The sequence below is a fragment of the Gadus morhua genome, chromosome 1 (assembly GCF_902167405.1).
Source record: "Gadus morhua chromosome 1, gadMor3.0, whole genome shotgun sequence".
Classification (NCBI taxonomy): domain Eukaryota; kingdom Metazoa; phylum Chordata; class Actinopteri; order Gadiformes; family Gadidae; genus Gadus; species Gadus morhua.
Genome location: NC_044048.1, coordinates 25,962,939 through 25,976,907, shown reverse-complemented (window position 1 = coordinate 25,976,907; position 13,969 = coordinate 25,962,939). Strand labels below are relative to the sequence as shown.

General features: G+C 46.5%; 1 protein-coding gene across 4 annotated transcripts in view; it reads left to right on the top strand.

The window, feature by feature from the left end:
• The window catches only part of acot7 (acyl-CoA thioesterase 7), a 46,188-nt gene that overhangs the window by 23,168 nt on the left and 9,051 nt on the right, over window positions 1–13,969 (top strand). For all 4 annotated transcript variants that reach the window (XM_030360159.1, XM_030360152.1, XM_030360146.1 and 1 more), the window contains one exon: window positions 9,837–9,953. In XM_030360159.1, the coding sequence (XP_030216019.1) occupies window positions 9,837–9,953 (117 nt within the window). The remainder of the gene's footprint in view (window positions 1–9,836; window positions 9,954–13,969) is intronic.

Below are 13,969 nucleotides of genomic sequence, written 5' to 3'. Positions count from 1 at the left end.
AAAGGTTTCACTAGGTTGTATGCAAGCTTTTCAGTTGTGTATGTGAGCGTATCATTTTTCAGTTGTTTGCGTGAGAGTGTTTCAGTTGTGTATGTAAAAGCTTTTCACTTGTATGTGTGCGAGTTTTTCAGTATAGTATGTGAATGAGTTTGGTTTCATATGTGTATGTGCATGCTTATTCTGAATAATGTCCCATACGGCCCCTCATAGCATTTTGTCCCCGGACCTCATCATCCGGCCCTCCACCTCTTTGTCTCTCATCCTCGTTCCTCAGCCATCTCGTCCTCCTTTCCACCTTCAGTCTCTCTCTCTCTCTCTCTCTCTCTCTCTCTCTCTCTCTCTCTCTCTCTCTCTCTCTCTCTCTCTCTCTCTCTCTCTCTCTCTCTCTCTCTCTCTCTCTCTCTCTACCTCTCTCTCTACCTCTCTCTCTCTCTCTCTCTCTCTCTCTCTCTCTCTCTCTCTCTCTCTCTCTCTCTCTCTCTCTCTCTCTCTCTCTCTCTCTCTCTCTCTCTCTGTCTCACTCTCTCACTCTCTCACTCTCGTCTCCTTACCTCCACAACCCCTCACTTTCTGTCCTTTCCCTCTCTCTCTCTCTCTCTCTCTCTCTCTCTCTCTCTCCCTTTCTTCCTCTCTCTCTTTCCCTCGCCCTCCCTCCCTCCCTCTCTTTCCTTGTGTAAGGAATATTTAAGCAGAATTGTGTTCACTTCTCTCGTTTTTTGTTCCTCTCTTATCCCAAGTCGCTCCTAATCTAAATGTTGAATTATCAATGACACACCTGGAACAATGCTATAGTGATAACATGCTCCGGGTTATGTCGCTTTTCAGTTCAATTCAATTAAATTGTCGGCATGCCCGGTCAAGATCATTTGACCTGAAGTCAAATAATCTTATTTTCCCCTGAACTGCCAGTGAGGGGACGAATGGATACAGCTCATCTCATACATATTGTCCTGCATCAATTTTGATCTTCTGGTAAAAAGGTACGGTACCTAACTGCAAGGATCTGTTAGTGATAAGACAGAGTGGAACAAGCACATCACATGGTGTAGTAAACAGAGCTAAATTATTAATATTGCTCCCAGATCTGCTGGCAGGCTTTAATATATTTTCTTCTTGAGGGCTACTCGAGTTTTCAGACACATTTTTAATCTACTTTTTGACGACTATTCTTTCTTTCTCGTTCTTGGCTCTCTCGGTTCTTTCTCATTCCTCTCTACCCTGTTATGTTGGAGGACAAGATGAGAGCTGCAGTATAGTTGTAGGTGGGCCTTGGGGTTGCCATAGCTCTCGCTCTACTGCTCATCAGAGATGGTAGGGCCGCGGTCGCCATAAGCAGATGAATGTCGGCAAAATAGAGATGTTCACGTAAACGCACGTGAACGCTGCGCTATGATTCAGTCGAAAAATTGTCAGAACAGGGCAGGCTTGCATAGTGGTTATGCGCAATATGTACCCCATTCTGAATAGTCTTTATACAAAGTGTATTTTAGGACAAAATCTCAGGTATCAGGTATTTTGTCAGGTATTTTGTCAAATAAATAAAGAAAGGAAGGAAATCCTCTATAGCGTTAGTGAATAATGCCATGTTTTCATTAATCAGCCAGTAAAAGTAGTCCTTTGCGTCGGCGTCGCAGCGAGGTATGTTGAAAGCCTCCATCCATGCGGAGATCAAAGGAGCAGAACATGTCCTGGCTGTCAGAACCCCATTAGCTCAGCTTGATGCTTTATTTAGCCTCTCTCGTGTTCTGTTCCGCTGTCTTTCCTTTGGCTGGTTTATTCTTTCTCTCATTATCACATGTTTGCACTTTTGCTCTCTTTCTCTTCTTCTGTCTCTTTTTTTCTCTCTCATCTCTATCTCATCTCTCTCTCTCTCTCTCTCTCTCTCTCTCTCTCTCTCTCTCTCTCTCTCTCTCTCTCTCTCTCTCTCTATCTCTATCTCTTTCTCTCTCTCTTGTTCTCTTCCCCCTCCCTTGCAAAAACCAAGGAAGCATTCCGGTGGTTTCCATGGAAACAGCGGTTGATTGCCACGAGCAAAACCACTACAGTCTGATGGTGGGGGTAATCACTAATACATTTGTGTTGGGGGGGGGGGGGGGGAGCTTTGCCTGGGCAGCAATAGATTAACACATAGATTTTTGCCGATCTTGGTCACAAGTCTCTAGCCAATCAGAGTGAGTCTCCTTCTCTTCTCAATCTTGCCAAATCGGGTTGAAGTAAAGAATATTGTCCCCTGACGAATGCCTTCTGTGGAGATTTATGTTTTGTCTTTTCTCTTTTACCAACATTTTTCAGTCTGTTTCGAAAAAGAATTGTGGAAAATTATTCAGTCTATTACTAAAATCGTTTTGGTTGCTCTGTACATCGCAAAATTTCCCTGGGGCGTTGCCATTGTTACTATAATACAGCCACCCTTATTCGTCATTGAACTGATTCTCCCTCGACTGAGTTCTGATGGGGAGCATTTTCACATTGGTCCACAGGATGTAACCTCAGAGATCAAAGGGGTCCGACAAGGCCAGAAAGCAAGCTGGTACAAACCTAGCTTTTGTACTTCATGATGACGCACCTGAATTCACTGGAAGGTGCTTTTGATTAAAGAGGATACAAAAATGTATTTAAGTAAATGAACACACACACATTATACAAGTGGGATATATTGAAGGATAGTTTATCGTCAGTAAATAGTGAGTAGTCAAAATGGAGTTAGGTGAGGAAAGGGGAGTATTTAGTAGATCACTTATTCAGGATGTTTAGGGGACTGGAAGAGGCGGATGTCCGTCTGTAGGAGAAGATCCATCTGAGGTGTGTGTGTGTGTGTGTGTGTGTGTGTGTGTGTGTGTGTGTGTGTGTGTGTGTGTGTGTGTGTGTGTGTGTGTGTGTGTGTGTGTGTGTGTGTGTGTGAGAGAGTTATCTATCTATGAAGTTTAAATATGTCACATGCTATGAGAAGCAGGGCTGTGTGTGAGAGATAAATGAGATGAGCGTCAATGTGTGGTTCCATCATGTCATATTGTTCTAGAACAGATGCTGGGTCTTGACGCAGGTCACATTGATTGATTTTCTGCCTCATCGTTAGAAAATGTTAACTTTTTAAGAAAAGAAAAAACCATGCCAGCTGGGCCTTATATCTTTGTTCCTTAACTCAACCCTGTGAATGTACTTATGAGTTAGGAGGTTGTTGTCCTGTTAGTAAGTATACAGATAGAGCTATAGTGTGACAGTCACAGTGCACTGTAGCATTTTCTAAACTATTCCCCTTCCTCCGCCGCAGCGGGGGTCCACTGTTTGGGACCCCCGCTGTCTGTCTAATACCTTAACACCTGGATAAACGGCAGACACAAAACACGATGAACAAAACCAAACCAAAAGGCCGCAGGGGGTGTTCGGAAACCTTGTGTCGACTTACTATGGAGCCATTGCCATGGTTACGGCTCATCATGGGGGCCGTTTGAACCGTTTGATTATGCAGTTTGTGATTAAAAGGAATCGGGAGGTAGAGGGAGGTAGAGGGAGGGGAGGGAGAAGCGGGGGCGGAGGCCTGGGTCTCGTTCACATAGCGGCCATCTTGGTTCTAGGCGCATTCAGACTCACCACCCAGCTGGTGTAAGAACCCAATGACCTGATGGAAAATGTATTTCTTGCCAAACTGAAAGATTTTGAAGTTGCCCAAATCTCAAAAGATGATAGCAATGCAAGCATTGTGTCTTAACAGTCAGAAAGACTTGGCCGGCATTTGTATTTAAAGTAGTAAAAAGTCAAAAAAAACTTTCTATGCAAGAAACTTCTTCGGTCTCAAAAGCCAAAATACAATCCACTTATTTTGAAGTATGCTGCCACCTTTATGTAGCCTGGTCCTACCAGACCATCGTACTTCATTTCATTTGTACAGAAGTACAGAAGTACTGAAGTGAAATGAAAATTGAGCGGAAGTAGGTAGGTGGGTGGTGCCAGGCTAACCTTTAGGCACATAAAGGGAGAAACCGGCACGACAGTTACAACAAAATGTCTTTGATTTGGGGAATTTTTGGAAGATATTGAATGAAATCAGACCGGGCAAGGAGCAATATGCGCTGTAGAGCCTCCGTTGAAGACACTTAATGCTTAAAGTCTGCAAGGCCGCTTGTCCCCGTGAAGATCATGAAGTGAACCAACCGCTCTATACTAAACCCTGCTCCACCACCTCTTCTCCCTCCCTTGCCATTTAAAGACCCCGGGATTAAACCACCTCTTATCTTATCTCCCAGCACCACAGCCCCTAAAGCCCCTCGCCATGTTCACCTCCCCTCCCACTCGCTGCTACAATACATCCTCCATTTTGGAACGCTCACCCGCTGAGCCACAGGGAGGAACCCCCCCCCCCCCTCTCCCCCCTCAGGAGCCCTGGTAATGAATGAACCGGGACCCTTTTGATCCAACATGTCCGTTATCGGTACTGAGAATTATTAATATTAGGAGCACAAAGGGGCGGAAGGAGATAACTCACGTACACACATGCAGCGCAGACACACGCATACACATTTTGAGAGAGAGAGAGAGAGAGAGAGAGAGAGAGAGAGAGAGAGAGAGAGAGAGAGAGAGAGCGCCACGGTTTAATCAAAGCAGCTCCTTCAGTCCCCTTAGGATCTCGTTATTTTGCCATCATCCTCCAACGACCACCCAAATATAGGCTTTATTTCCCTCGACTGTGTGTGTGGGGAACTGTAATAGAACATGATTAAACATAGTCTTTGATGGTTATTATAACTTTGTTGAGTTAAAAACGTCCTATGAAATATTATGTGTCTAAGAGAGACTATTAGTTCGTGGTTTCCGAGAAATAGTACTTTTTCGATCTTGATCAGTTCAACATGTTTTGCTCTTCTGGGGGCGGGAACTGTGTGTGGCGTCCCTCTTGATTGACAGCTCTGGGTCTGCAGTCTCAGATAAGCATGGATTTGTGAAGCACCAACAGTTATGGAGGCAGCACACATCCAGATAATATCATAAGCCATATGCTCAAAAACCAAATCATTTTATATTACTCAAGCATCCAAATTACTAATTTAAAACAAACCTTCTTGCTATTTGACCTTGCATTCGTTAGCGTTGAGCTATCAAGCTGTCAAACAATTCTGGCAAATAATTTCAAGTAAGTTTCCCGCTGTACTTAATACTATGATAAGTACAGTACAGCAGGTATACTATTCAAGTGTTCCTAGGATGGAACATTGCTTTAAACGTCCACATCAGCTACAACTTTGAGAAGATGTGCATGCGTGTGCGTGCGTGTGTTTGCGTGTGTGTGTGTGTTTGTGTGTGTGTGTGTGTGTGTTTGTGTGTTCGCAAAACACACACACACACACACACACTCACACACACACACACACACACACACACACACACACACACACACGTGAATGTAATTATCCCGTGTGTGACAACACATTGGTGTTTTCCAGGAAGTGGCGAGTGTGATGCTGCGTGTACAGGCATGGCCGGGCCCCCACCTGCTCCCCCATGGGACCCTCCCCCTCCTCACCCCTCCATCCTGGGTGACATCTCAATTCACACCCTGGGGCCGAGGCGGCGGGAGGGAGGGAGGGGAGAAGCGGGCGACAAACAATAAGAAATCATTCGGCGCATGTTTCTGAGAGTCAAAATAAATGTATTTACCGATTATGCCTCCTTCACGGGGAAATAAACACATGCGTAAATAGGGGGGTGAATCAATGAATGCATTGCATTTATGTTTTATCTGTGAAATGCGCAAAGGGTGTGTTTTACACACACACACACACACACGCACACACACACGCATACACACGCACACACACACACACACCCCATTCCCCCCTTCCCTCCGCCCAGCCTCCCTGTGCCAACACCAGCCCTCGGTAACAGCCGCCAGAGAGGAGTTGATGAAGGTGGGGGTTTCTTAGGAGCAGCCCGTCAGCAGCGGTGTTTGAGTGATGCTGACGGGGACTGATTGTTGAACCAGAGCAAGCTATCTGACACTCTGAGGTGCCGGGTCTATGTCTTGTACTGCGTACTGGAGCTCTCTACCCCTCCTCCCCCCACAATGTAACACAGCCCCTTCCACCTCCTCTGCCAGCACCTGGCACCAGCGAGTTTGGCAGCTCGCTACCGTCGAGAGATTTAAACCGCTTTTAATCACCTCCAGAAAGCAGATCCATCCGTCTCTCTCTCCGTCCGTCTGTCGATATGTCTGTTTGGTCCGGCTGGCTGTCCGTCATCTCACGGAATCGATAGACCGTCTCCATCTCGTTTATAAGACGTGTATTTCATTTACTTTTAGTTTCACTTTGTGGGGTGTTGTCGTTTTAAACTGTGCTGTGTCTATTTTCGGGAAACATGAGACTAACCTTGTCTCAATAATGCGTGCGTATTTCGAAGACTATTTTCAAGGAGGACATTTTCAGGTTATGTTTTTCCTGTCTTAAAAAATTCGCTACATAATAAGATAAAAGTTTATGAAACCTTGCCACTTGCCACAAAGTGATTCAGCAATTAAGTAGTCAGGTTGCTATTCCCGTCCTCCATCTTGTCTGCTGTGACGCCAGCAGAAGCTTCCAGAAAGCGGCGGGGTTCGTCTCGCTGGGCCTCCCACGCGCTGCGCGCTCCAGAACCAGGCCCCACGCCACAGATGGCTCCTAGACCGAGCAGTGCCCCCCCCCGCCGAGAGCACCTATTGATTCACTGTAGCGGGCCGTGCTAGCTCTGACTTACAGCACAGGACTCAATCAAGCTTTTAGATATGTTATGTATATTTATGTAGAACTATCTGCATCCAAGGTTGTAGGCAGGTTTAGACGACACAGACACTCGCACACTGACTCACTGACTCACTCACTCACTGACTCACTCACTCACTGACTCACTCACTCACTGACTCACTCACTCACTCACTCACTCACTCACTCACTCACTCACTCACTCACTCACTCACACACATTTGCCTGCCAACCTAAAGGCAGATGCAGCCCTCTGCTTCTTACACCTCTGCCTCTGCTAGTCCCCCCCCCCCCCCCCCCAAACACCCATCACTTACAAGATGTTCTATTGTTCACGGAGAAACCCGTCGACATCTGTCCATTCGGTCTCGTCCCCCAGTAACCTCCACCCACACATCCCTCCGCCTGCTGCGGGGTGTGTCTGTGACCGTGGTATCCATGCTTATTACACGGCTTTGTCCAATACCCTATTCTGATTGGTCCATTATGGCATTTTACGGTCTTTTATTTTCGTACAGCAGACCGCTGCTATGTTTAACCGATCGTTGCTATGTATAACAGACTCTTGCTATGTATAACAAACCACTTCTATGTATAACAGACTCTTGCTATGTATAACAAACCACTTCTATGTATAATAGACTCTTGCTATGTATAATAGGCCGTTGCTATGTTTAACAGACCGTTGCTATGTATAACAGACCGTTGCTATGTATAACAGACCGTTGCTATGTATAACAGACCACTGCTATGTATAACAGACTCTTGCTATATATAACAGATTCTTGCTATGTATAACAGATCGTTGCTACGTTTAACACGACGTTGCTATGTTTAACAGACCGTTGCCATGGCAGCAGTTCCAATCGTATTTAACTATTACTATTTTTTTACAGAAGCAATGAAATCCTTTTTTAACCCAAAGATAAAATAATTTGCAATATTTTGCGTCAAATTATTGATTTTATTTAGTAGGCAGCCACGTTAAATGCGTACCAATGTACATTGAGACTCTCATTATGTTGAAATAAACCCCTTCAGTTGGATTTAAGTCCTGGTTTGTATCACAATAATGACCTGCTCGCCGTACATTATTATGTTTGACCTTTAACCCTTTAACCTTTTCGTCGTTTCCGTCACTCAGTACTCCTTAACCCCCTTCTGTGTGCATCAACCGAGCGGTTCCTCCAAGCAGAACTCGCTCTGGCTTTTCGGAATGACGGATCAATCCTATCCTTTCCGCTGTTTTCTCGTTATGACGTTCTAAAATAACATTTAACCGTGTGATAAACTCTATTTTCAGCCGTGTTACTTGATTTAAGGATGACATAAAAATGGACACAAAAATACAATAATAATGCAACAGGAATGAGTTTGTCAAAGGGCGACCGTAAAAACGTTTCGTTCCAAGGAGCTGAAATAGGTCCTGTTGAGAACCATTGAAGACAGCAATCATTGAGAAGCTGGGTCTTACAGAGACGGACTGGTCATTAAAGTCCAAACGCCGTAATCAAAGCGTGTATAAAAATTAGGCATTAAATTAGGTAGATATTAGGTATTCAGTATCAGCTGTTAGTAGCTCATTAGGTTCGTCAGCATTAGGCGAGCGCTGCTGAACAACATCCTCTCGAGTAACAAGAACATTTAATCAGCCCTAAACGTCCAGTTCGGATTTTCAACCAAAATGAATATGAATAGCATGCTTTCCCCATCCCTCTCTCTGTCTCTGTCTCTCCGTCTCTCTCTCTATCCCTCTCTATCTGTTCCTCTCTCGCACTCTGTCATTCTCACTCTCTGTCTTTCTGTCTCTCTCTCTCTGTCCCTCTCTCTATGTCTCTCTGTGTCTCTCTCAAGCTTTGTCTCTCGCAAACTGCCTTTCTCTGTTTCTCCCTCTCTTTGTCTGTCCCTCTCTCTCTGTGCCTCTCACTCTCTGTCTCTCTCAGTGTGTCTCACTTTCTGTCCCTCACAATCTCTGTCCCTCTCTCTCTCTCTCGCTCTCGCTCTCGCTCTCGCTCTCTCTCGCTCTCGCTCTGTCTCTCTCTCTCTTACTTGTTACTGTGGATAATGGAGCCCAGCTGGCTCCCATAATGCCTCTTGATTGCATAGGAAGGAGAGTTGTTTAGTTTCTGATGTAGCTCATAAAGCCTCAGCATTCATTTGGACCGTAATGCCGATCCATCACCATGGCCATGAATAATCTATTCGAATTACTGTACCAATGATACAATAGCCTCAGTAATCTTTGTATTAGATTAGAGATTTTGAATACTGGTAATAAAAGTAGCCCCAATAGTGTAGTCAATGGTTTCAAAGCTAATAACACCAATTCCCCCCCCCTAACCCCCCCCTCCACTTAAATTACTTCCAGATTTTTTTTTAATTTTCTCCAAAATTATGCGACTCTCAACCCATGATTAAAGCGTCTGGCCATGAGCTCTAATGGAGGGTAGAAGGAAGTACTTCGTTCAGATTTAGGCCAGCACTCGTGTTCTGCTCCAGAGCTCTTCTGGGTCCCCTGCTGTTGTCGTCCGTCTAGCTGCTAATGGACTGTATTGGACCGACCTCAAACCAGCTCCGAGTGGCCTTGTGTCGAGACGAGAATGAGTGGAGAGGAGAGAAACATTCATTAATGTTGTGGTGTTATATTTAGTGCTTCCTGCACACTTTGTGTGTGTGTGTGTGTGTGTGTGTGTGTGTGTGTGTGTGTTTCGGTGTGTGTGTGTATATGCATGGTAGATGGTGTACATGTGTCCTACCTGAGATAGATGTGTTATAAAACAAAACGATATAGTTATTTGGCACACCTTTCGTTCCATAGTGGGTTTCGACTCATGTCACTAAGGTGCAGGTGGGGGCCAGATCAGGCCTCAGAGATTGGGTATCAACCCAGCATCTTTGGCTGGAGTTGACCTTGTATGAATCTTTAAGTAACTACCCTACCTGTAGCAGACCCCTTTATCCAGCGGCAATTCCAGTGTATTCCGATGCATGTCAGGGAGTGTCTGTTTCCAGCCAACTCCCTGGGTGTGGGTGCAGTGATGGGGGGGGGGGGGGGGATCATACCAAGAACCTCCTCTCACCTCCATGTTTTGTGCCGCCTTCCAGGTGTGACCATGAAGCTGATGGATGAGGTGGCGGGCATCGTGGGCGCCAGACACTGCAACACGCGCATCGTCACAGCCTGCGTGGACGCCATCAACTTCCACCGCAAGATAAAGAAAGGTAATCCTCAGCCTAACCCTCACCCTAACCCTAACCGGGGGCCTCAACCAACTTCATTATCAACATCTTATTCACACACATGTTATACTTCACTGTGCACAGAGTGTAGATTGTACGCCATTCTAGGTGGGTTGAGTGGGATGGGGGTGGGGAATTGGGATCTCGGTGATAAACTGTGATGAAAAGTGTGGACGGGTCACATCAAGGAGGGAGTGTGCACCACACAGTCTCCTTCTCCTCCGTACTGTCTGAGAACCTTTAAAGAGGTGGCCCAAAAAAACACTTATAGAGAGGGGAGGGAGGAGCGGAGAGAGGGAGAGGCGGAGGGGTAGAAGGGGAGGGGAGCGATAGAGACAGAGAGGACAACATAAGAGAGAGATACATAGGGAGAGAGAGAGAGAGAGAGAGGGAGAGAGAGAGAGAGAGAGAGAGAGAGAGAGAGGGAGTGAGAGAGGGAGAGGGAGAGGGAGAGAGAGAGAGAGAGAGAGAGAGAGAGAGAGAGAGAGAGAGAGAGAGAGAGAGAGAGAGAGGGGGGGGGGAGAGAGAGAGAGAGAGAGAGAGAGAGAGAGAGAGAGAGAGACAGGGGGGGGGGAGAGAGAGAGAGGGAGAGAGAGAGAGTAGAAGACATCAAGAGAGAGCTACATAGGGAGAGAGAGAGATAGAGAGAGAGATAGAGAGAGAGAGAGAGAGAGAGAGAGAGAGAGAGAGAGAGAGAGAGAGAGAGAGAGAGAGAGAGAGAGAGAGAGAGAGAGAGAGAGAGAGAGAGAGAGAGAGAGAGAGAGAGAGTAGAAGACATCAAGAGAGAGCTACATAGGGAGAGAGAGATAGAGTGAGAGACATAGGGAGAGAGGGGGGATATATATAGAGGGACCCACGACGCTAGAGAGGGTGTACTTGTTCCAAGGCAACCACACACTGAGAGGACATGTTGAGAGCCGCGATGGCAGCTCCGACTGCTTCGGCGTGCTCCTCTTTTCTCCGTCCTCCCTGTGCTCGTGGGAAGACGCTCACGTCTCCTCCACCATCTGTCCTCCCAGCCCTGCCTGGTGGGGACCCCCCAGTCCCTCCTCAGGCTTTGTTCAAACTTAGCTGTACACTTTATGTTATGTGCTGTGTATGTGTGTGTGTGTGTGTGTGTTTTTTTGTGTATGCGTTTGTGCGTTGATGTGTATGTGTTTGTGTGATGGTTTGTTTGTGTGATGGTGTGTTTTTGTGTTGGTGTGTATGTGTTTGTGTGTTAGTTTGGACGTGTTTGTGTGATGGTTTGTTGGTGAGTTCGTCTTTGTGTGTTGGTGTGTATGTGTTGGTGTGTATGTGGTAGTCTGTTGGTGTGTATGTGATTGGGTGTTATTATCTATGTGTTGGTGTGTATGTGTTGGTGTGTAGGTGGTTGTATGTTGGTGTGTATGTGTTGGTGTGTTTGTGTCGGTGTGTTTGTGTGATGGTTTGTTGGTGAGTTTGTGTTTGTGTGTTGGTATGTATGTGTTGGTGTGTATGTGGTTGTGTGTTGGTGTGTATGTGGTTGTGGGTCGGTGTGTTTGTGTGGGTGTGTTGTTGTGTTTGTGTGTTGGTTTGTATGTGGTTGTGTGTTGCTCTGTTTGTGTGGGTGTGTTGTTGTGTATGTGTTTGTGTGTCGGTGTGTATTGTGGCTGTGTATTGGTATGTATGTGTTGTTGTGTATGTGTTTGTGTGTCGGTGTGTATGTTGTTGTGTGTTGGTGTGCATGTTGTTGTGTGTTGGTATGTTTGTATTGGTGTGGTTGTCTGTTGGTATGTACGTAGTAGTGGTAGTAGTAGTAGTAGTCCTCATGGCCCTTCAAAACACACACACATTCCCCGCCCAATAAACCAATCATAACAATAATGACAATAATTAATAAATGGTTATTAAGCTCGCCATCATGACAGTTGATATTTTGATGCTGTCAAAGCTTATGGTTAATACAATCTTGTAAGTCGAACACGGAATAATTCTGGCTAATGATTTGGGACTAACAATTTAAACTATCTGATGGAACCATACAAAGTTATGCAGCTTAATGAGTTATCTTATTATGCTAATACCGTGATGATAAACTTGGAAACATGAAGGAGTGCCCTTCTCGAAATACACACACACACACACACACACACACACACACACACACACACACACACACACACACACACACACACACACACACACACACACACACACATAGACTCACTAAATGAATACACAGTCAACAAAGTCTGTGTGCAAACACACTAGCAATGTGAGACAAAGAAACCTTATCAACTCTTAAAATAAACTCTATACCGTGACAGACAGGAATATGAGCTGTTCAATATCAGTCCACGAACCACATCCGCTGAAGATATCGATCTGGCATTAATATTGATGGCACAATGGTATAGGATTCACTTCATAGAATAACCCTTGATACTATTTGTAGCCATACGGTGCTATAAATACTGCATATTACCAAACAAGGTCTGTGGGTTGGTGTTTTATTTTAGCTCAAGCATGAATAAAATATAAGGCAGGTCAGGATCTCCTGGGGGGGAGCTGCTTCAAGATAAACTCGATATAAAAACAGCCAATTTACAGACCAGGCGCTACGGATTTAATGCAAACATGCTTTGCATCCCTCCACCCATTCACTATTGACTCTTTAGTCATTTAGAAAGCCCTTCTCCAAAGCGACTCACATTGAACCCGATACAGGTCATGAAGGAGCAGGCAGGGGCTTAGGTCACTGCCTCCACTATCCTGCAGTGTGGTGGTTTCTAACGAACCTCTCCCCCCGGGACCCAGGGCGTGTTCTCTGGAGTTAACCAGGTCAGCCTCCAAGTGTCCCTTTGATGAACGCTGTGCGTTTAGCCTGGGTGTGCTGCATCAGAGCGAGAGGGGGGAGGCCGCTCCCCTCACCCTCCCTTACCCTCCCCTCCCACCCCACCCTTATCCTCCCCTCACCCTCCCCCTCCCCCTCCCCCTCCCCCCTCCCTTAAACTCCCCTCATCCATCCCCTCACCTCTCCCTTATCCTCCCCTCACCCATCCCTTAACCTCCCCTCCCCATCCCCTCACCCCTCTCCTACCCACCCCCTCACCCCTCTCCCACCCTCCCCATCCTCCCCTCCTCCCCCATGCACCACCAGGCAGCCCCTAAAGGTTAGCAACAGAGCAGGGGGGGGGGGGGAAGATAGAGGTGGGGGCAGCGGAGGATGAAATGAGTTCAGGAGAAGAAGGAGACATGAGGGGAGGCAGATCAGACGGATCAGACTGTGATGAAGGGCCTCCGCGGCCTGGTGGTGAGAGAGCGAGCCCTCACACTCGCTCTCTTTCACATCAGTAAAGACCAGCTCAAGGCCCGCTCGTCCAGACGCTCTGAACTGCAGCACCACGCCGTGTGTTTCATTATGGATGGGGCCGAGCTCTCGTTCCTTTGTAACTTCTGGGTAGTACACTCCAGAGCTGACCGGAATATTAGCGAGGAAAACTACGTGTCTCGTTTCTATGGGAACCGCGAAGTATGAAACAAGTCTTGCATGAAAGTTCCTTGCAGGGAGAAATGTAAGAGTACACAGATATGGATATATATACACAGCGCCAACGATGTCTTGTCTAGTGACATCGGGTGACCCTGGGACCCACTGGTGTTCCCACAGTCCCTTTCCGAGCCCACGGACCGCCAGGAAGATACTGTGGGAAAAAGTGAATCCCAAAACAAACCAACACAAACGTACCGACACTCACATGAAAAAAAACGAATGCACAAACGCACTCACATGGACACGCCCCCACTCAAGCTCATCCACCTCATGGGACTGCCAGCAGGGATTTGAATCTCACGGCTCCCAAGTGGCCCCATGTCCCTCAGGACCGTGCAGTCCTGTCGTCCTACGGTGTACATAAAGCATATAATTTTACCTCCACCTTTATTGACCCTTCCTCTTCCTCCTCCTCCTCCTGGTCCATGCTGACCCCCCCTCCTCCTCCTCCTCCTCCTCCTCCTCCTCCTCTTCCTCCTCCTGG